At 31.7% G+C, this 22,985-nt stretch overlaps 1 protein-coding gene and 1 long non-coding RNA gene across 3 annotated transcripts; both read right to left on the reverse strand.

Annotated features, from left to right (window-relative positions):
* Window positions 1-7,477: 7,477 nt before the first annotated feature.
* Window positions 7,478-12,043, reverse strand: LOC102607418 (probable ADP-ribosylation factor GTPase-activating protein AGD15). 2 transcript variants are annotated; one of them, XM_052436420.1, is made up of 9 exons: window positions 11,624-12,043; window positions 11,000-11,058; window positions 10,841-10,879; window positions 10,216-10,306; window positions 9,418-9,472; window positions 8,931-9,021; window positions 8,642-8,846; window positions 8,215-8,401; window positions 7,478-7,833 (listed from the first exon to the last, which is right to left on the reverse strand). In XM_052436420.1, coding segments are annotated over exons 1-9 (786 nt in total). In that variant the 5' UTR covers window positions 11,681-12,043; the 3' UTR covers window positions 7,478-7,831. The 2 variants fall into 2 exon arrangements, with proteins under 2 accessions (XP_052292380.1, XP_006493411.2); XM_006493348.4 differs by lacking the exon at window positions 10,841-10,879 and having other exon boundaries at window positions 11,624-12,036.
* A 198-nt stretch (window positions 12,044-12,241) lies between these two features.
* On the reverse strand, window positions 12,242-15,563 carry LOC127901449 (uncharacterized). Its single transcript, XR_008053597.1, has 2 exons — window positions 13,171-15,563; window positions 12,242-12,735 (listed from the first exon to the last, which is right to left on the reverse strand). It is a non-coding gene; the product is annotated as an uncharacterized LOC127901449 (long non-coding RNA).
* Window positions 15,564-22,985: the final 7,422 nt, after the last annotated feature.

The following is a 22,985-nucleotide window of genomic DNA, read 5'->3' on the forward strand; positions in this document are numbered from 1 at the left end:
TTCTTACTTTTATTATTAATTAAATAAATTATATTAAAAAATTTCAATAAAAATTTAAATAATAAAAGTAAAAAAATATAAGTTTTGGTGAGAATAAAAAATTAATAATAATAATAATAATATTTTTCTTATATTTTTTGTTATTTTTAAATATATTTTCTTTTAATAAATATATATTTTATATTTTCAACATAAAATATTAAGTAAATGACTCATTTACTCTTCTTTTTCTTTAAATATTTTATGTTAGGAAGTTATCTCTATTATGAAAACTGTATGAATTATATTATATATATATATATATATATATATATATATATATATATATATATATATATATATATATATATATATATATATATATATATATGTATGTATGTATGTATATGTATATATATGTGTGTGTGTGTATTTCAATAAGGAGAAATGGGTAATCTCTATACAAATATTACAAAATTTTCATTCTGCATCACACACCTAATGTCTAATACAACACATGCATTATTTTATTTTATTTTCAAACACCATGAAAGATTACGAGTACACAGTACATGTACAGTATCACGAACAAAAAGAAAAGGGTTAAATCAATTAATCAATCACGAAATCAAAAGAAAAAAAAAATCCAGAGAGCACGTAGATACGGACACAAAGAGAAGTCAGTTTCATAGGGTAGAAGCCAAGCTAAGCCTAGAGCTATAATACTACATGCAAATTAAGCTAGTGTATGCATGTTTTCTGGCAGCAGAAACAGAAAATGTTGCTGCCACTGGCTAGTAGCCAAAGTGGCGGTGATAATGGTGGGGTGCCACCAGTCGGCGCCTTGCCCTTGCCCTTTTTTGCTCATCTTTTCTTTTTTTATTTTCCCGGAAAGTTTTTTTTAACACTCGGTTGCTTATTCAGGAAATGTCACATTGAAATTTTGAAACTTCTCCGATCCAATCAGTCAAGTGTCATTTTTATTGGTCCCAATCAGTAGGGCACGGTCTCCATTTCCAGCACTAAGCATGCTCGGTGTTTGTGATCATTTGATGGACGGTTCATGCTTTGCTGCTAAGCCAAGCTAGTTGCATTTTTCCACCCCCCGTATAATTTCAATCATACCAAAACACTTTTACATCTAGTGTCATTTCTTCAATAAGTTTTTAATTTTTGTTGATAAGGACATATTTAAGGCTAGAGTTGAGAGGTTGTATCGATGAATTTGCAGCAAAACCGTGAACAACTTTTGAGAATTATTGTATTAAAAAAAAAGATAAATTTCATTCTTTTTAATTCATGATCACAAGTCTCAATTTGATACAAGTACTTAAAAGTATAAAAATAAAATAATATAATTAACGTAATTCAAGAATAATGATTGATTAGTAAAGATTGAGTCGGTGAATTTTTATATTGATCAACAATCAATCTATCTTAATCAATAATTAAGATAGAAACAATCAATCATCTGATTTATTATTTTATTTCCATTAATACTGTTTAATTTTTATCATGTTATTAGATATTTGGAGGAAAAGGGAAAAAAAATCTAATAACAATCTTTTACATTTTTTTTCGCCTTATGTCTTGTTGTTTTAATTTTCTACTTTAATTAGCAGCTAATTGATTGTCTCTGTAGTAAATAATTATGAGAAAGTACAATGCTTTTGTTTCAAAGTCTTGGATCCAAAACAGAACATCAAAATCTCCCTTATGTGGTCAGTCTTATTCTTAAAATAAACCCACTTATTTATTTTATATACTGATTTTGTTCTCATTAGTGAATCTTTATTCTTCTTCTTTTGACTAATAAATTTCCCACTTAGGACGACAGATCGTGGTGTTGCTTGTAGAATTTTAAGCCAAGAAACTTATTTAATTAAAGAACAAATTCAATTCAACTCAGCGAAGGGATTAGGTGCATAAAAAAATTATGACACTTCTGTTGATATTCTTCCATTTTTTTTAAAAAATAATATTCTTTTATTTAAACAACGATGGTTCATTTTTCAAATCAATTATTGCTATGGAAACTTCCATTCCCTAGTGTATATTTTACTTATATACATTCTTTATACATCCTTGTCTTGTAATTCAAACACATTGTTTTGTTAATTGTTAGCATTTTCGAAAAGTTTGCTATATGTTATGTTTATTATAGTGTGAAGGGGCGACCACGGTGGGTTTTGGAAATTTGTGTCCATGAAACCCTAATAAAAATTAAAGGATAACATAAAAAAATAAACAAAAGATAATGTAAAAGAGGATTAGTTACAACTTGACCTTAATTTAATTTTGAAGTTCATTTAGAGGGAATCAAATGAGCAAAAGCTTCGGTCTTCATCTCAATAAAACATGAGATGCGGACAATGCTATTAAGAAATCAAAATGAACTTTCCCTCCCAATGAATTATGTGTACCAATCAAAGTGTGTGCACATGACTTTGTCTTGTTAATTGATTAATTGATTAATTATAAAGACACCTTTGATTTTGTTATGATTGATAACTACATGTATGATTGATTGATATTTTTCTAAATATCAATCCAACGTATGTTTGATCACCTCACTGCAAAATTTTATTTACTTTTCCAGGAAAATAAAGTCCATAGATTTAAGGATCAATTTTCCTCAAACCAGTCTTAATGAGGTTGAGAAATATTTAATCTCAATTTCAATTATTTCACAACGTATTATTTTTTAACTTCTCTAATTTCATAATGTGAGAATTATTATTATTTTTTTTTATTATTTATAACAAATTTTAGAGGTTTTTATCATTTTATTGGGATGTCAGATTCAAGTGTCGTGATTTTATTTTTTTTATTTTAGTCATTATTTTAATTTAGCCTCCAAATAAAATAATATTCTTCAATTGACCTTTAAAATAATATGAAAACTTCAATTTACTCCTATTTATGGTGAAGAACATAAAGAAGAAGAAAAGGTCATCAATGCACTCTCCATTTAGGGATGACAATTTTTTTTGATGGGATGAGATTCTGCGGGATCCCATTCCATTTGGGACGTAATTAGGACATATTTTTGTCCCATAAAAAAATTTAGGGATGTGAGTGAGATATTTTTTTATTTCAATTACATATGCAGGACGAGAGTGGGATTGACAAATTATGTCCCATCCCGTCTCATTGCCGATTAAAAATGAAAATTTTACCAATTGGGATGGGATCTTGCGCTTTTGGGATGAGATTGGGATATATTTTTGTCCCAAAAAAAATATAAGGACGGAACTGGATCATTTTTTCATTCCATTTGCATATACGGGACATGACTGAGATTGATAAATCATATCCCATCCTGTCCCATTGCCAACCCTATCTCCATTTGCTATCATCTTCTGAACAAATAAGGAGATAAATGAAAATATTCATATTTTTAATAGGGTAAATTAAAGATTATCAGTATATTTGGGGATGAATTCAAGTTTACCTAATAAAAATAACTTGGGTTTGCTTTCATCTTGAGACTAACCATGAATGAGTTAATACTTGGTATTCTTTAACGGAAAGCATGAAAGCTAAAAGTTAAGGGAATGAAATTATATCTAAAAGAATCGAGGAGAGGAAGAAGGAAAGTGGAAGAAAAATTAACCAAAAAAAAAAAGTTGAGGTGTCATCTCAAGTAGATATTAATAATAGCAGCATTATTGACTTATTGTGAATTTGCTTCTACCTTTGGAGGCAAATGGGTCAAGCCCATTAAAACTGGACAAATCAACAAACATTCACTCAATTCAGCATCTTCATCAATGGGCCTTTCGTCCAGTGGGAGAACTCTTGCACTTAGAATAATAAGTGTAAGGGTTCGAGCCTCCATAAAAGTATTTATGGGGTTTAGTTACAATCATTCCTCAATTATCAAATAATTGAGTGGAGCCAGTCTATTCCTCACGAAAATGTGAGTAGAGTGGACAACCCTCGAATATTTGAGAGAGTTTGAAGAATTTGGGCAGCGCTTCAGAGGAGTATACACCACGAAGAAGGTCCCAATTGTAGAATCTGTTTGTAAATATTAATTGTAATACCTACAGTCCTGTATAACAGTATTCAAAAAAAAAATTCAGCATCTTCTTAGAAATTAGTAAAAAAAAAAAAGACATATATTAATACAATATACAAATTTATCTAGAGCCCTATGATGAGGTGTCCTAAAAATTAAATAACCAGTGTGATGAGAAATGTACTCTTAATTAAAATTTATTCTGGCAAAAGTATTTTTTCATCGAGTCACTAACACCCGTTGTCTTATTTTTTAAGTTTAGAGTTCGAGGTTTTTTTTTAAAAAATATACAAGTAGATTTAGTCCATCCTGAATGTAAATATTTAGATTGTTTTATAATGGAGCTAACGAAAAAAGATTTAGCATAATTCGATTGGAAATAATTGTATATTAATTGTAATGTAATTAAGAAAAAAAAACAACTCTTTTTACTCAAACTTTTGTTGATAAGATATGAACTATGTAGACTTCACTTTATAGTCTACAAAGAGTTGGATATTTAAAAACTAATCAGTGATTTGCAATGATAGCTAGTTTGATAGTGCAATTTTATAGTGGAATTAAAGGAATAGATTCTATGATGGAGCCCGTACCAAAAGGAAAGTAAGGGAGCTACCTACAAGTGACTTCTTTAAAGAGCTATGCATAAGCGTCCAAATTTTATTGGATTTATGTTTGGTCCTTTTCAGTTTTTATTTTTTATTTTTAATTAGTCGTTGCATTATAATCTATGAATTGAAAACACATTGTTCAGTTGGTGCTTGGTCGGCACTTAAGAAATTTTAAATAAAAAGAGATGGGAAGAATGGTGCCAAAGCAAAGCACAAATTTTAAAAAAATGAATAAAAAAGGAGAGAATCCCTATGAATTTGGCATTATAAACAAGAGGAAAAAGGTTAGGTACAACTTGTATTTGGTCTTGGTCATCATCTTAATTAATTAATTTATTTTGATATGATCATAATTATTTATGTATAAATCAATAAAGCATAGCAATGGGTATCATTATTTTTAAATCAAGTATGCATTCTTCATTTTATGTGCACATGCATTGCTGGGTTGGTGATCAATTGGAGAGTTTAGGCCCTAGTACTTGCGATGGGTACGGTTTGATTTGGGCTATCTACTGGAGATTTAAACTCAAACACCTCCTAGTGAAGCCGCCAAGTGGCTTTTATAGCTTCTTTATTTGTCTAATCATCTCAGTTACAATCTTTAAAAATAATAATAATAATAAGTTAAAATTATATTTGGACTTTGTTCACACGTTTTCCAATTTCTCAAGATTCAAATTTTTAACTTAATTGAAAAGTAAAAGTGTAATATTTTTATACAACTAATCAATTTATAGTTCATAGGCTTATAACTCAATTTGTACAGAAGAGTTTCTACAATTATTTGCAACTATATCATTAATTTTTTTAGAAATTCGATTATAGGAGGCAATTAAGGCTCGTTTGAAATTACTTTTGGGAGGTTTAAAACTAATTTTGAAAAGTTGAATTTAATCTTGATATTTAGTAAGAAATTTTAGAAATCACTTTTGATAAAGTTACCCATTCTGTTGCAAAATAAAAAAAAGCAGTGAATGAGTAGTTTTTAAAATTTGATTTTGAGCATCAGTTTTATATATAATATAATTTCATATACATTCTCATATATATTATAAAAATCTAAATTTATCTTTATTAATTTAGAAATAAATTCATTAACTTCAAGATATTATTATTACTACTAGTTATATTGAGATAACAAAATAAAAAATAAAATTAATAATATAAGATATTTATTTTAGTTATCAATTATTATATATTCAAAATATAAAAAAATATTTTCTATACATATTTATAAATGTGCTAATAAATTTTATTGACATTATGTACAATTCAATTATATATATTCTTAATGTAGTTTAACAATAAGATTTACCAAAACACACACGAATACTTTTAAAACTCATGGTATTTTAAAAAAATGAATTTTACTAAATATTTAACTTATTTTTTTCCACAACTAATTATTTTTACAGTACAACTAATAACAATTATCGTAAAGGTACAATATTACTAAATTTGGCACCAAGTGGCACCAAAAAGCAACTTACATATAAAGAAGAAAGCAGATGGAATGGGAAAAACACTTTTTGTGGTTTTATAGCTGACTATTTTGAAAGAAATTGATCTTTATAAAATTTCTTAAAATCTCGATTAGTAATGTTTTATTATGTTATTCATTTGTTAAATCACGTTAAATGATAAAATAATCTAATGAGCGATAGTTCGTTCCAAATGGGTGTCATTTATGTTGAAGATCAACATTAAAAAATATAAAACCAAAAGTAAAAACAAAGCGCTCTTAAATTATAAAAGAGGACAAAATTTTTATCTTTTTATTTTTTCCTTTTTTATAGTGATAAAGTAGGGAACAACAACATTTTAGCAGAGAAGAGGTTGAGTAAAGTGGATTTTTAATTTTCTATTATGAATATAAAGTATTAAAATGCAAAAATAATATTTCCTATGCTATATGCATTGGCATGGGCTTATAAATTTTGGGAGTAGTTCGATTAGAGGTACCAAAAAAGGAAAATCATATTGGAATGGAATGGGAAAGCCGTTTTTGTGGTTTTAATGGCTGGCTATCTTGAAAGTGACATCCATCAAATTCAAAAGCGTGAGTATTTTGTTCAACTCTTTATCTTTTAAAAATTATTACCTTAATAGTAATGTTGCTAAATGTGATACTCATTTGATTGTTTCACGTAAATGATACAATAATGTGATAAGTGATGTTACATTTCAAATGGGTATTGGGTGTCAAATTACCTAAGATGTTGATTTAGCTATAACTCAAAGTCTGATAACTTATTTCTCTGGTAAGAAATTTATGACTGATTTATCTGGCATCACTTGATATGATATCAAGTTAATTTTTTCATATTATAGACAAAGAACCAACTCATTTGTACATATATTATCCCTTCATCAAGTTTATTATGTACTTCTAAATTTTATGGATTAGACCAAAGTCATTTACCATACATGATTACAACCTGGTCATGGTTTGAGCTCAAACTTGTAAAGATCTTTCGTTATGTATTTAAAAACAGAACTGCTTTACTTCTTGTTAGAAGATTCAACCCAAATCACTTGATATTTTAAAATAAAATGTCTAAATTCATTCCAGGAGTAAGAAATATTAGTAGGGACTTGGTACTTGGATCTAAGCAAAATCCAACTTGCTCAAAATGGTCGTTTTATAATTTAAATGAAGAAGAAATAAAAATGATTTTAAAAACTTGACTTTAATACCATGTTGAGCAAATGGCCTTCCAATGATATTTATGTTAAATGGAAACCAAATTCATAATTTTGAAGTGTGTATTCATCATTTATGTCTAAACCCAACAGAAAAGAAAAAAAAAAAACCAACAGGAATATATGCAAGCACTCTGCTTCAACAATAAATCCATGCAGGCACCCAAAAATAAAATTTAAATTTTACTCAACAGTGCAAGCTATATATATGACTGATGTGCTCAACAAAGAATGATGATCTTGTATGATAGAAATGTATAAAAGTAAAAGAAAAATGTTTTTTTCTTAAATATTGTTCCATGGTGGGGATTGGGGATTTCTCCTTTGCTTTATACTTCAAAATCAAGAACTCTTAGACCAAAATTTCACTGATTCAAGAGCTTTCCATGATGTTTAAGGATATGAAAAATGTCACCAATCTTTGTTGATTTGTACTTGCAGTCCACTTCAATCTGTGAAATCGTGACTTCTATTCCAACTTCTTGTTGAATGAATGTATCCATTCAATTGTTCCTGCAAGGTCAGATTCCATTTGAAATTCAGAAACACCACATATCATGAAAAATGCCGTACCCTTTATGGCCAGTTACCTAATTAAATGGTGCCTAAAGTTCAGAATTTTAACTCCGAAGCTGAATATTGTATCGTATAAGAAGATTGAACCCATATTTTAGTCAATAATTAAAAGAATCCGATACCATGGTCCGAGCTAATGGTGATTTGGACAAGAATGCCATTGTCACTACTTACATTCAAGGTGATTTTTCATTTTATCAGTATAAACTACCATGCAAATTTTATGGAACTTGAATTGGATAACGGCAATGTTCTCCTGTTTTCATTTAAAAAAAAAAAATCAAATGAAGCATGTGTAGTATGAAGTTTGTGTCTTACAGTCAAAAGTTGCCCAACGCGAAGGAGGTGCAATAGTATGTTCTTGTTGCACATTGTTGACATAAAGCAAAGTGTAAAGGTCAGTAGTCCCATTTTTATTGTTGGTGGGTACTTGTACTTCTGCCACCGATGGTGGAACCCTGGGTGGAATTGGAGCAGCAGCCTTCTCATTCATATCAAGAGAACCCTGCATAGAGAATGTTCATCAAGTTAACAAAGCAGCAATGTTCATAAAAGGATACAAAACATATAAGCAATACATTGAGGGAATATCCAATCATGATGAGCAGCTTCCTAGCACTTTGTCCTCGACTGACTTGTGACAACGATGTAAAGAAGTTTCTTCACATACCATGATGAAACATCCAGCAATTGCTTCATTAGTGAAAAAATATAAACTATTGGCAAGCAGAACCATTGTCATTACCCCACGAGACCTTCCAACTGTTGGAGGAGGAGCTATTTGAGCAATATGTTTTGTAAGAATTTCTTCCTCGAGAGAGAGTGTCCTTGTTTTTCTTGGAATACCTCTTTTGAGACCTTCTAGAAACTTGCTAACGTTGTTGTTGATTTGAACGGCTTTTGTAGTTGGTTGTGTTGCTCCCTTTTGAACCCATTTTCTCTCCTCATACCTATAAATTAACCCACAAAATATCAATCAGAAGAAGATGATCATACCCAATCCTATCTTCAAGTTCATATGGTAGATAATTTACTTGGTACGGATAAATTTCTCGATCCTACTCCTGTCAAAATTTGGTGGCAGTTCTGCTTCCCAGAACTTGTTCGACTTCTCATTACCCATAGCTATCAACAAATGAGCAATTTGAAAATAAGATTACCATGCAACAACTCGTTAAATGGCCAACACACTTAAAGAAATACTTTCAAATACGAGTAGGCAATGTTCAGTCAAAATTTTCAAATAGCAAGCATCTTTCTTGGATCAGAAGGTAAAAACCAATCCAACAGTATCTATGCAATTCTTTAAAATATGATCTCCTATGTAGATAACTATTAGTCGTTAGATGCATGAAACCATGCATATATTGGCAGATAACTGATATGGTTTGCTGCATTTATTCTGGAGAATCTGCCATTTCTTAAAATATACTCTTGTATGGATCAGAGGAGTTTGATCATGTTGTGTAATAAGTTCTTTGTATTTTCACTCACATTAAATCACTAGCAAAATATTCTTACACTGCATAAAAGCAACCTGCTCTGGGAGCCACGTATCCAAAGTAGTAGACCGGACCTATTTCCAAAATCACAAAATCAGTATTAGTGATAACAGGAAAGAGAGTATTGAACCCAATGGAGTTGTAACTCAAACTGGTGGCATATCAAGGAACAAATGGAAAAATTTTGTGAGTATATTGAATTAAAAAAACATATAAAACCCACAACTCCATTTTTTTTGTACCTAATTTACATTTGCTGAATGAAGCAAATCATGCGAAGAGGACCAAGAGTTACATAAGCAAATAAGAAACAGGGCTGACAGAGGAACTTTTGATAAACAAGTATTCTTATGTGTTTAGTTCATTGTTTGAAATCCTTTTTCCGGTTACAACAAAGTAAAGTTTTACAGCCTAAAGTACAAAGATATTGGCATACAGCCTGTACTTTGCTGAAAACAGCAGGGAGCTGGAAAAATTGAATACATAATAGATTGTGAAGTGCAATGAATATTTTAAATCCATCTCATCATGGATCAACGATAGACAATATTTCAGGAAAGTGGCCAAAAAGTTGGAAGTCAAAACTAATTATATAGGAACTCCATTTTCGATAACCAAGAATCAAGTCTGTGCAGAGCTTACTCCTACACATAGTGGATATGAACCTAATGTTTCTATCATGTTCAGTTTAATCCAATGAAACTAATAAAAGTTTGATGACAATGTTCTCAAGATGATAATTGAAGGCAATGCTAGAAGTATTTACTAAATTTGATGCTATGCAAAAATAAAATAAACACCAGTACACACGGTATACCTTTGAAATATGCACTCCAAGACTCCGATGGATTCCTGAACACTGCATGCATATAAATATTCCGAGGTTCACACTTGCCCACCGTGGTGCCCTGAAATGAATACATTTCTATGATAAAACACTACAATATCAGATTATTTCTTCTTTTAACCGAGTATCTAACTGCTCAGAACAACAAATTTAAAACTCAAACCAAAACTTCCAACTGTAAGTGTATACTTGCACTGTAAAAATGAAGAGCACAGTGTTAATTAAGAGATAGGTAAGAAAATGATATTTTCATGCCAACAAAAATAACTTTGGATCTAACGATCTTGGTATAACGTGGAGTGAGAAATTTTGAGCAGTGCTCTGTACAAGTATTTTCCTTTTTCTCACTAGGGCTCCTCTTGTACTACCACATATACATAACAGAGTCAGAACAGCTGAGATGTGATATTTAGCATCAAGGTGAATAGACTTAGTTAACAGGGCAATTGTAATCCCAAACAAAGAGTGACAAAACAACATTGCAGATCCAACAATTAAACGTTATTAGCTGAATTGATACAAGATATTGACCGGAAAGCAATTAAACATTTCTCAGATGTTCACCCCCAGTCTTATGTTTCAGAGAAATACTAACTTGTTTAAGACTATACTATGTATAAGAGACAACAAAAGTCTGCAAATCCATCATAACATAAACATCAGAAATTAAGTACCCCCAAAGATAATACAGATTAGCAACGGAGAAACTGTAATATTATTGGAAATATCAGAAGAGGGTTTCTGAAATGCATACTTGCTCCCACAATCCGCACATTCCCTGTTTTCTGGTAGCTTAAGAAGTCCCTCTAAAATCTGCATAAAACAGTGACCAAACAAGGATTAGTATAGCTTAACTCCTCTTAGTACTCCCCCTTATGTTCCCTTTTCCCCTTTAATAGGTAGTTATAACCAAGTTAAGAATATGTGCGGAAAGCCACAGTTCAACGGCACACGGGGTATCAAATATTGTCCAGTTTCTATCTCATCTTGCAATATTTATAGACCGATAATGGCTGATATCATAGCAAATGCTATAGGGTATCTAAATATTGGATGAATCATCAAACCAATATACATTTGCATAACTTTTAGTTAACTGCATAATGCAAAAATTTAAGCTTATTTTTCAAGCCCCTTTTAAAATATTTTGAGGTGTTTCCCGAATATTGCAATTTTTCATATGGTTGTACAAGCAGCACTTGCAATCAAAAGGACTTTTCATGCCATATATGAGTTATGGGGTTTCAGCAAAACCAAAATCAATTGCAAAGATTTATTCTTAATTAATCAATGGAAATTGCATTTGGGTTCACAGCAAATATCTAAAACAATTAAAAAAGAAAAAAAAAATTCAGCAAAGACTACGATTGAATCAGACCTTGGAATGCTTGGCATCGAGCTCTTTGGAAACGGAGGCCTTGCCGTTGCCGTTCATCTTAGCCGCCGATGCCCAAGCTTCCAATTTGAAATGAAAAATAAAAAATGAAAATAAAAATTAAGAAAAAAATCTGAAATTGATAATCAGATGGAAACAGGAGGAGGGTCGCAACTCTCTCTGTCTATTTGTAGTTTTATGTGGCGGAACTGATTCAAAGGAAATGAGAAAAAAAAATTTTTAAAAATAAAAAAACCGTTAAAAAATAAAGCTAAAATTAGGCGGGGTATTTATTTTGTTTTGTATGTATTTATATTCCTCTCAGGTCACGCGACACCTCATCAACTTACCCTCTTTCTTTTTGTTTGTTATTAGTTATTGTTGTTATATTCTGGCGGGAAATTCCAACTGAATGCTTCAATCTTACCATAGTTTTTATTTTTATAAATTTTAAATTAGTCCTTATATTTTAATTATCCTCTTAATTTTCAGAATTGAATAGCAAGTAACCTCTTTTTTGTTAAAAAAAAAATAAAGAGAAAAATAAGAATTAGTTGATATTTTTTTTGATTTTCTTAATAAAAATAGGAGGTAAATTAATATTTTAAAAAATAAGAGAAGTAATTAAAAGATAGTCAATTTTTTTTTAATTACATGAGACTATTGCTCAAATTACATCAGATTACATGAGATTAGTACACTGATATTTATAATAAGATAATTGTTGGGACTAATTTATAAATCTTATATAATACAGCCCAAATTTTTACACCCTCTCTAAAATTCGAGGGATGTCCACTCACATTTCTAAATGGAGAAAACTGCCTTCACTCAAATTGAAAAAGGAAAATAAACCCCCACAATTTGTTGCAGGAGCTAGAACCCATGACCTCACAATTGTGAGGTATGAGTTCTAACCACTAAGATAAAGCCTAGTGGTTCAAAGATAGTCAATTTATGAGAGAATAATTCGAAATTAATCCTTTATTTTTATATAATCCGCTGCCTGCCAGAGTGCCAGTCATTTCTTCCACCTTTTCTGCATTCAAATCTCATCATTGCACCAACTGATTTGGGGAGGTGGAGGAGGAGGAGGAGGAGGAGGAGGACAATTTCTGTCAGTGACGACAAGTTCTTGAGGATATTAATAATTAATTTCAACATATACATGTCTGTAAAACTGTAAATTCTTTCTTAAATGCCACTACTTAAATTATCTTGGGAGCATATGCACATGAATGGGAAGGCCATCATCGTGACAACATATGAATGATGATTTGATTAGGGCACGAGATTACATCTATTCCATGATTCGACAAGCATAAGCCTGTGAATATAAGCCGGGGGCCAAATCTAGCTATATCTGAAACTAGAAACTAACATATATGATACACTTGCAGAGAAAAATAAGACATTGAGATGGAAGCAGATCTGCATAACATTCTTCGATTGAAAAAAAAAAAAAAATTCCTGCCAAAGTTCAGTTTATTGTCAATAAACAAAGGCGATGACAGAGACAATATCAGTGAGAAGATGCAGGCATTATTTACCCATCTGTTTGTCAGATTTAGGCTTTGGCAATGTTGGTGGAGTCAGAAGCCATCTCCAGGAATCGGCATGCTGTAAAATTGGAAAATCATTAGTTGCCTGCTCCATGAAGCAGGCAGGCATTCGTGATTGTTAAAAAGTTTTCAAGTGGTATAAAAAGATTTATTCCTTCAAAAGCTTATTCTGGATCTAAACATCTGTGGATAAACTCAAAAAAGTATTCATGAATCACAACTCCTGAATTATATAATTCCAAATCGAATACTCAAGTAACCCACAAGTAATGACCACTCAGATCTTCAAAAGTCATCTGGAAGTTGCACGACTGTAACAAGTGTCAAATACCAACAGAAGTATGGAGAAAGAAAGTGAATATGCCAAATCAGAGTTCGTGCACCCATCATGATGGAACCATGCTTTTTGCTGCCAAATGCATTATCAATAAGCCATTTAATTATATAACAAGGCAATCCCTAAGTTACGTCAAACGTAACTTACAACCAGCCAATTTCATGCATTGGAGTGAAATCCAATGGTTGAGAAACTGAATTAGGGTCTAAGTTATATAAATGAATTTTAGCAAGACTCGTATAACAAAAGCAACCGAGAAACTTATTTCCATAACCGAATATACTCTGACTTATTTCAGAATCAAAGTGATGTTTGGCACATCAATAACACAAGCAGATCAAATCAATCTATCATGATAAAACAGGTCTCCCAAACAAATTGATTTTCGAAAAAAAATTATCATCATACACATGTATTGTTAATGACTTAGAAGGAAAAACAAGGTGAAGCCGAGTAATAAAACAAAGGCCAAAAACATCATCAATAGCAAGATGGGATTTGATTCAAGTTGAGGCACATAAAGAGGGAGAGGGAAATTTCAACCAATGTAGAGACATGATTGATTGCTCGCAATTTTGAACAAAATGGCCTCGGACTATACCCTCTCTCAATCCACATGAATTGAAGGTTATGTTCACTTAGAATAAACATTTGTAAGTGTAGTATGAAGAACAACAAAAATACATCTTGAATATATAACCTCAGCCAAACAATTAAGCATTAGTCATAAGAAGCAATCTCTGCCATTCAGCTCATGTACATGTGATTACTAACAGTAAACCATAGGCCACCATTACGTACAATTTCCCACAGAATAGAAGCAAAGTCATTTACACATTTGTCTTGCTCTGCTGTTTTATTATTCTTCCCCTGGAATGAAAGAGGAAAATCACCTTCATCTTGTGCTTAATTAGCCTCCAATTTGAATCAAATCACTTGTGCTTACTACATAATGCATTGCCATTAAAGAAATTCACGCCAACAACCTAGGCTAAAATACCATCTGAATAATCCCAACTACTGGAAAATAATTATCAGACTAAAAATACACTTGCCACTATGATTTCAAAGAGTACAAATAAATATATCAATAGGAAGACAACAAGCAGTTCCCAAACTGCAATTTTACAAAACACTCATGTGCTTCATGGATATTGCATAATTTTAGCCACAAAAACTAAAATAAAAGCCAAAACTTCCTCACGAGATCCGTGATTGAAAAAAAAAAAAAGAATGATACTTAAATTAAATGGAAACAACCAATCAAAGCTTATAGTCGATAACAGTGTGAAAGAAAGTGTCTGATTTTTTTTATTTTTTTTAAAATAATGATAACAGAATAAGCTCATTTCCCCAATTTCATTGAAGCTATCTGACAAGTAACAAACAGCTAATCACTTAAATTAAGACAACAAATAACCAATTATGCAAACGTAAAAGCTGATAATAAAAGCCCAATTTTCAAGTTCAGCTAAATAATCACTACTTATAAATAGCTAAAATTTTAAAAATAAAATTAATAAATTAAAAAAAACTACTTGAGGGCAGCTTCTTGAGGGGTTTTTGCGACGATAGAGAGGGCGTGCAATCCGGAGTTGAGTTCATCGGATAAAACCTGATAGACCATTCTGTGGCGGTTGACGAGGTTCTTCCCTTCGAATTTCGGCGACACGATCTTCAAGTCGAAATGAGTTTCCCCGGAATTCGAATCCTTCACGGCGGCGTGGCCGGCGTGCTTGTGCGACACGTCGTCGATTTCTAGTACGGTCGCTTCTAACGCCGATCTCAACTTCGTTTCCATTCTCATTGCCCTCGCTATCACTGCGTTCGCTCCTCGCGAAGTCATTTCGATGCTGATTCTGATTCCCAAACCCTGAATTACAAATTTGGGTGAGACTTGATGAAGAACTTGAGAGTGACTAATAAATAAACAATAAAACCAACCAATTCTTAGCTTGAAATTTTATCCACCCGACGTCGTTTCGATGAAGGTTGGAAAACAAAATTAAAACTAAAAATTTAGAAAACGATGAGAAAGAAAAAGGGGCCCCCCGGGGGGGGGGGGGGAGTAAATTTTGGAAACATATATAAATTAACCTTTTTTTAAAGAATTTTTTAATTTGGTGGAGCTATTTACACTTTAAAAATTACTCTAAAATACTCTAATTTTAATAAAATTTTTATTACAAAATACCTATCACATGAATTAGTATTAAGGATAACTTATTATAAGTCAATATTACATAATTACTTTGAACACCCATACAGCAAACTCATTATTCAATGTATGTAATTCTTATACTTTAAACCTTAAAACTTTTATTTCTAACATCTTAATCAATATTTATTTTTTCATAAATAAATGCTCTCATTATTTATGAAATATATCTTATTATTATTATTCTCATTGCTAGTTATTTTTGGTGAAAAATCCAATATTCAAGCTAAATAAACAAAAAAAAAAGTTGATAACCGTATTTTTGTTAAATAATTTGTTTACAACTTGACTTACTTATATTGTTGTAATTTTTTTTTTAAATTTCTTAAAACTAGGTGTATTGAATAGCTTTATTGGTATTCGATGTAAATAAAGTTAATTAATTTAAACAATTTGATTAAGCATCTTTTTGGAATTTTAAAAAGTGTATAAAGAAACACTTAATTTTTTAAAATTAGTAATAGACTATTGAAAGCAATTTTTATTTTTTAGAGTGTAAATAGTATCATCTATAGTGAAATTACTATTTATCACTTACTATTCTATTATTTTCATAATACACATGCAAAAAACTTAAACATTAGGGTAAATTGGTCATTTGCTAGTATTTGCTCTTGACAATAAAAAATATACACTTCTTATTAGAAAAAAATGTTTGAAAAATGTGCTTGTAGCAATTTATTTGAAAAGCAAATATGAATTTAAGGTTGAAATAATTTTGAAAATTTTTTATTTTTATTTTATATCATTTTATTTTAAATAAAAATTAAAAAGATTAGAATAAATAAAATAAGAATAAGAAATAGATCAGAATAAATAAAATAAGAATAAGAAATAGATCAAAATTAAAAAATAATAAAATTTCTCTTTTTATTTGATATTTTGTAATTTTAATTTTAATTTTATGTAATTTATAAGAAATATTAATAAAATATATTTGGAAATAAGGATAATAAATATCACATTTTGTAAAAGGTGGAGCCAACTTATATGCCTCACTAGGGGTGGGCATGGTCCGGTCCGGTTCGGTTCGGATCAAAATTAAGCAGAACCGATTTAAATCGGTTATTTTATAAAAAGAACCAAATAAGAACCGAACTCAATAAAAACCGAACATAAACGGATCTTTGCGGATCGGTTCGGTTTTGGGCCTATTGGGCCTATTTTGAATTTCTAAATTTTTAGCCCATTAAGCCTTATGAATGTAATAATTTTTTTCAACAATTAATTTATCATAATTTCATTACAAATATTAACAATAAATACAAAGTATTCAAAACACATTTTATCACTAATTTATGAAATTATAACATATATATATATATATACCCATAATCGTGTGTGTGTATGTCTATTTTAGTTATCTTATGCAACCAATTAAAATTTAACACGTGTCTATTTAAATAAAATTCTAAGAATAATCCACTTTTTTTGTTCGGTTTTTCGGTTCAACTGAGTAAACCGAATACAGAACCTGCATTTCGATTTTTTTTACAAACCATATATTTCAGTTATTTTTTAAAATTAAAACAGGTTCGAACGGTATGGTTTGGATCGGTTCGGTTCGGTTTTCTCTAGTGTAGGTTTTTTTGCCCACCCCCATGCCTCACAACATTTTCAGCATGTTCCAAAAGAGAATGAGTCAAGAGTCCACTAATAATAACAAAACAACCTATATTCCTTTGAACTCGAACGTGGCCGATTGCAGCAGTTGGTTCTTAATTTTCTCTTTGACTATGAGCATGTTGAGGTACCTGCGGAGAAATTCTAGAAGATTTAGATATATTATATCAGTTATATAATAAATAAATCATATTATGATATATGTATATTTATTTAAAAAAAAACTACCACATTGTTATATTAAATTTAAATACGTATGTCATAGATGTTTTGATTGGTTGTATTATTTTTAATGTGTTCTAGAATTCCTTCGTACAATGGACTGTTTTACTATTGCAGTTTGTACCATGTACAATATCCAACCATTTAAGAAAGATGGGGTCAAAATAGACATGCCCGAACAACAAGAGATTTTAGAGTACTTCTAATATACTACACATTAACACACACTTAATATATGTATGACATGTGTGCATAAATTAAATATAACTATCAATTACATTTTTTTTTATAAATGTACACATATCATGAATGAATTGAGTGTTGTATAGTAGATTCCTTTATGATAAGATGTAATGGTGTAAATAGTAAAAGAAAATTCCCTTGGTGCCTATAAAAATGACTCCTTAATAGTGTGTTGGATCATCAAGTCTTGGAGTTTTGAGTTGTAGTAAGGAGTCATTAGGTGAAATCTTGTACTCTCTTTTGTGTAATAAAATCATCCTCTATATTTTCTTTTCTTTATTTTGGTATCAGAGCCAGTACTTCCAAAAGGAGTTTCCAAAACCCTTTTATAATAATGTATGCTTTGTGGTTGCCATTAAAACAGATCTTGCACATCAGAAACATTATAGAAGATTAGAAAGCTTGTATTATCAAAACTAGGTTATTTGGTCAAGAGATACATAGAAAATATTTCTTTGAGAGGTGTGGCACCTTGTTATTAGGCCAAGGAGAGCCGTGTTTGTTTTGAGATTATAACTAGCAAAAGAAGTCCACTGTATATCCTGCTGGATATTAAGACCTGGTGTTAAGGTGGTCGAGGACTATGGACAACCATAATATAACCAAGTCTAAGGTACAAACCTCTTGTATGGAGGCTTATACTTCTTCTTCTCTAAAAATAATTCTCCTATTGTAAATATCCACTTTGAAACCCAAGAAGAAACAAACCAAAAAGCCATCCAACCTTTTAGATTAGATCCTCTAAATCCTTACAAATTCTATGATGTTAATACCCTGATTTCTTCCATAAAGTCTGTTGTTCCTTTTCATCAACCAAAACTCAAGTCTGTGTATAAGTCCTCTGAAGTTGCCGTACAGTCTATTTCTTCCAGCTCTAAAGAAACCTATCTTCCTATTCTCTCCCTACAAGATATCAAGAGATATAGGAATGAAAGATATAAGAGATTGCATTTAGGTGTAATCAGACTTGGAATCCAACCTTTATTTCTTAGGGGCAAAAATGTCACTTGTTTTCTCGCCATTCTTGATATAAGATGGCAAACTTTTGAAAAGGCTTTGACCTCAGCAGTTGAAGTGGGACTCAACCAGAGGTATATAGTTGTCCAGGTAGAACCAAACTTCACCCTAGACCTACACAAACCAACTCTTCCAGAAACCATAAAAATTTTAATCCAAATAAATGAACTATCCATGAAGCCGGATGAATAAGCTTGTGCAGTACACCATACCATGACCTACAAAGTCCAAACCCACATGTTTTCCACGAGCCATAACAACCTTTCTATCACTAAATTTGCTATTGGAGAAGGAAGAATCATTCAATCTAAAACCTTCAAACAAAACCAATTGAGCTTTCCACTACAATGGATAAATGAATATGAGCAGAACAACAAGCCCTTACGAGTCCATGAAGTTAAAAGGTAGATATGCTAAAAGATGACACAATCTCAATTTCGTTTCCTAAGGAAACTAGGCCAGTGTATCCATGTGAAAGATGCAAGATTGAAGGAAGGCATCTGATGTCTTGCTTTCACATGTTGCGAAGATCATGTTCAACCAAATTTATTGGTGTAATCAATGTTCTAGAAATTGGAGAAGACTTTCTTAGAAGAGTATCTGATGATTATACTGTAGTCAAATGGATAATCTAGAAGACAGATCCGACAGAATTCAGACACATAGAAAAGGCTATTAATTGGAGCAAAATCAATGCTTTAGAACAAAATAAAGCATTGGAAGAAATTATTGCTCAGCAACAATAACTTGCAGTCCAAATGCAGGAGTTACAAAAGCAGATCAAGAAAACCCGAAAAGCTTAGATATTTACGAGCAAGCAATTGTTAGAAAAGCATGAACAACCCCGAAGAATAACAATGTTTGCAAGAACATGAGCAGATAATGATGAAGAAAGAATGAGGACTTTGCGATACTTCCAGGAGTACTATAAAAACAACAAAAGGAAATTTCTTAAACAAATGATAAGCCTTTCAAACCAGCTCATGTATAGGATGAAAGCTCCAATGGTAACACCCTCAAAGCATTCTAGAGAAGCTATGAAATGCCACCAGTAAAACCATGGCTAGTTGTAGCTACATGATGGGAAATTAAAGATTCAGATAGTTTATTTAGCTGAACAATCGAATCCTCCCATTCCTCCATAAGACCAATCATAATATAAGGAAGACCATATTTCCTTGCTAATCCAACACATGTGGACACAAGGAGGAGATTCACCCAGCCATTTGCATTTGAAACAGGCCAATATTCAGGAGTAGCTTCATCAGCAGACCCTGAAGAAAGACAGCCTTAGTAAGAACAGCCAGAGGGCATGCAAGATGAATAAGACTAAGAATGGGAAACATGAGTGCAAATCTCACATGCTCCTATGGACAAAACTTTTTGGATATTGATAGTATCAAGCTTAAGGATAGATTTCCTTACATTGAACAAATGATGGCTTGGTAAGAAGGAGAATGCCAAAGAGCACCACAACTATCCAGATGAGCTGCCATGCAGAGATTAATAGCAGGCTTTATTGGATCATTAAGAAGATGATGGTCCAAAATTCTAACACTAGCTCAAAGAGAACATATGCTGAGTCAAAATGATCCTTGTGTTACTGTCCTTGATAATCTTACACTAGATTTCATGGGTTACAGACTAAGAGAAGTACAACTGACAGAAAAACAATTCTTCCGAAACAAGTGTTGTGATGTCCGATAACTTAAAGAGTACTGCATGGAGCAAGAAAGACTATACTTTTTTTTTCCTAAAACCCACAGACACAATTCATCAAAAGTTTGTTCTCAACATGCCTGGACCTGTAGCAGAAATACTTGAAGCCAAGTTCAAAGCCGAACGAATTACTAATTGAACAAACTTTAGCCTGGCACATTTGTATTAGATAGTTACAAAACTGATCTAGAATCATTGCAGGAGCCAAGACCTCAGAAAGCACATGAAGCACATAAAGAAAACTTCTCTATCCAAATATTGCAATGACAAACCCAACAAATTTGTTTGCCATGACTCAGGCAACTCATGTTCTTGTTCGAGAAAATTCCAGAACAACAAAAAGAAGGCTTGGAAACCATACAAAAGTAAGAAGCACTGCTTTGTGAAAGACGGAAGTTCCAGAAAAAGTCATACATGTGTTTCATTTGTGGAAAAAAGAGACATTATGCAAAGCAATGTATATCCAAGAAGTGGATCCTGACCAAACTACTGTAGTTGATTGAAAATCCAGAATTTGATAATAATTACTACACGTGGTCTGACAATCCTGAACAAGCATTACTTGCAATTGACTTGCAATCTCAAGAATCCAATACAACAATTGATTTAGATGAGTCAGAAGAATCTTTAGATGATGAACAAGTCCTTACGTTATTTGAAGAATAGCCTATTGATCTCACAATGCAGTCTGCACCAATATTCAAACCATATGTCAAGGCCATCCTCCAATTATCAAACAGTAAACAGATTGCTTTCACTGAATTAATTGATACCAGAGCTATCTCTTCAATTATACATGGTAACTGCTTACCCACATGGTATCATGTGGCAACACAAGTTAATTTTACAGCAGCAAGTGGTGATCAATTTTACAGTCATAAGTCTATTAAACCTATCAAACTTTTACCTTTTGGTAAACGGACATAGTTTCTTCACTTATGACTCCTTAGCAGAAGATCTACCACTTGGAACAGACTTCATCAACTTCATTGCTCCATTTATATTCTATCCAAAAAGATTTGGGTATACAATCACCAGTCCTGTTGATTAAAAGCCCCATTCTTTCACGATCCCATGGGTTGAGCAACAATCCATTTTTGGGAGCGGTGATAAGAGAAAAATCCAAAAATCTCAAGTCCAAAAATTTGAAATCTAGCACAAAAAACTTTTACAGTGCTATGCAGACGTTGCAAACAAGTCTAGTATACAGAAAAGTACTTTGTCTCACTCCTATATAAAGAAGAGTGGATTATGCCACATCAGACAACTTTTCATCTGGGAATACCTCATGATGAAGAACTATACAAGTAAGAAATCCAATCACTTTTGGACCTTAAGCTCATTAGGCCATCTAACTCTCATTGGGCCAGCCCAACATTTTATGTGAACAAGCATTCAGAGCAAGTCTGTGACAAGAAAAGATTAGTAATTGACTACATGAAATTGAATGATTACCTACAGGACATTAGGTATCTTATACCTAGAAGAACTCATCTTTTGTAAATGATAGCATCTGCTTAAGTCTATTCAAAGTTCGATATAAAGTCAAGATTTTGGCAGATTGAGATCAAAGATGAAGATAAGCATAAAACAATATTTATAGTATTACATGGACACTATAAATGGAATGTAATGCCTTTTGAACTAAAGAATACTCCATCAGAATTCCAGCATAGAATGGATGAAGAATACAAGATATATCAAAATTTTGTCTGGTATACATTGATTATGCTCGAATCTTCAATAACAGTGAGGAGAAGCATGCCCAACATCTTTCAAGGTTCAAAGAACTGACATACAAGCATGACTTCATATTATCTAAATCTAAAATGAAGATTAGACTTGATGAGATTGATTTTTTGGGACTTCATATCAAGAATTTTTTTGGGACTTCACATCAAGAATGGACACATCATCCCACAGCCACACATTGTAGAAAAACATCCCAAATTTCAGATGAGTTGTCAAGTAGAAAGCATATCTAGCAATTTTTAGGTATTATCAACTATACAACTGATCATATCCAGAATCTTTCAAAGCCTTTACTGTGGTCGGCAGAAGCAACAAATGCAGTAAAGGAACTAAAGCAAAAATGCCAGTTGTTGTGCAAATTTTAATGTACTCGCAAGCGCACGAATCTATTGTAGTGTAGATCAATGGTGACGAGTGTCGATCCCACGAGGAGGTGGATTTTAATTATATGTAGAATTAATTTTGTAAATGGGTGGTTGGAATTGTGGTGGAAGTGATTTAAATTATTCTAAAATTGGAATTGAAATGGCGATAATAAATTCTAAAATTTGACTTGCAATGGCGAGAATAGACTGAAGATAATTCTATTGAAATGACGTACTTGGGTATTCGGATCCGCATCAACATGCATCATGGGCTAAATATTCCTTATTAATGCCAATTAAATCATGA

The sequence above is a fragment of the Citrus sinensis genome, chromosome 3 (assembly GCF_022201045.2).
Source record: "Citrus sinensis cultivar Valencia sweet orange chromosome 3, DVS_A1.0, whole genome shotgun sequence".
Taxonomy (NCBI): Eukaryota; Viridiplantae; Streptophyta; class Magnoliopsida; order Sapindales; family Rutaceae; genus Citrus; species Citrus sinensis.

What these genes read in the sequence shown, in the direction of transcription:
- LOC102607418 (XM_052436420.1), bottom strand. Translation starts at nt 11,680, where the DNA reads ATGAACGGCAACGGCAAGGCCTCCGTTTCCAAAGAGCTCGATGCCAAG. An exon ending in GCAGGTTGCTTTTATGCAGT is followed by an intron (nt 9,022 to 9,417) that starts GTAAGAATATTT and finishes ATTTGTTGATAG; the next exon opens with CTATGGGTAATGAGAAGTCG. An exon ending in CAGTTGGAAGGTCTCGTGGG is followed by an intron (nt 8,402 to 8,641) that starts GTAATGACAATG and finishes TTCTCTATGCAG; the next exon opens with GGTTCTCTTGATATGAATGA.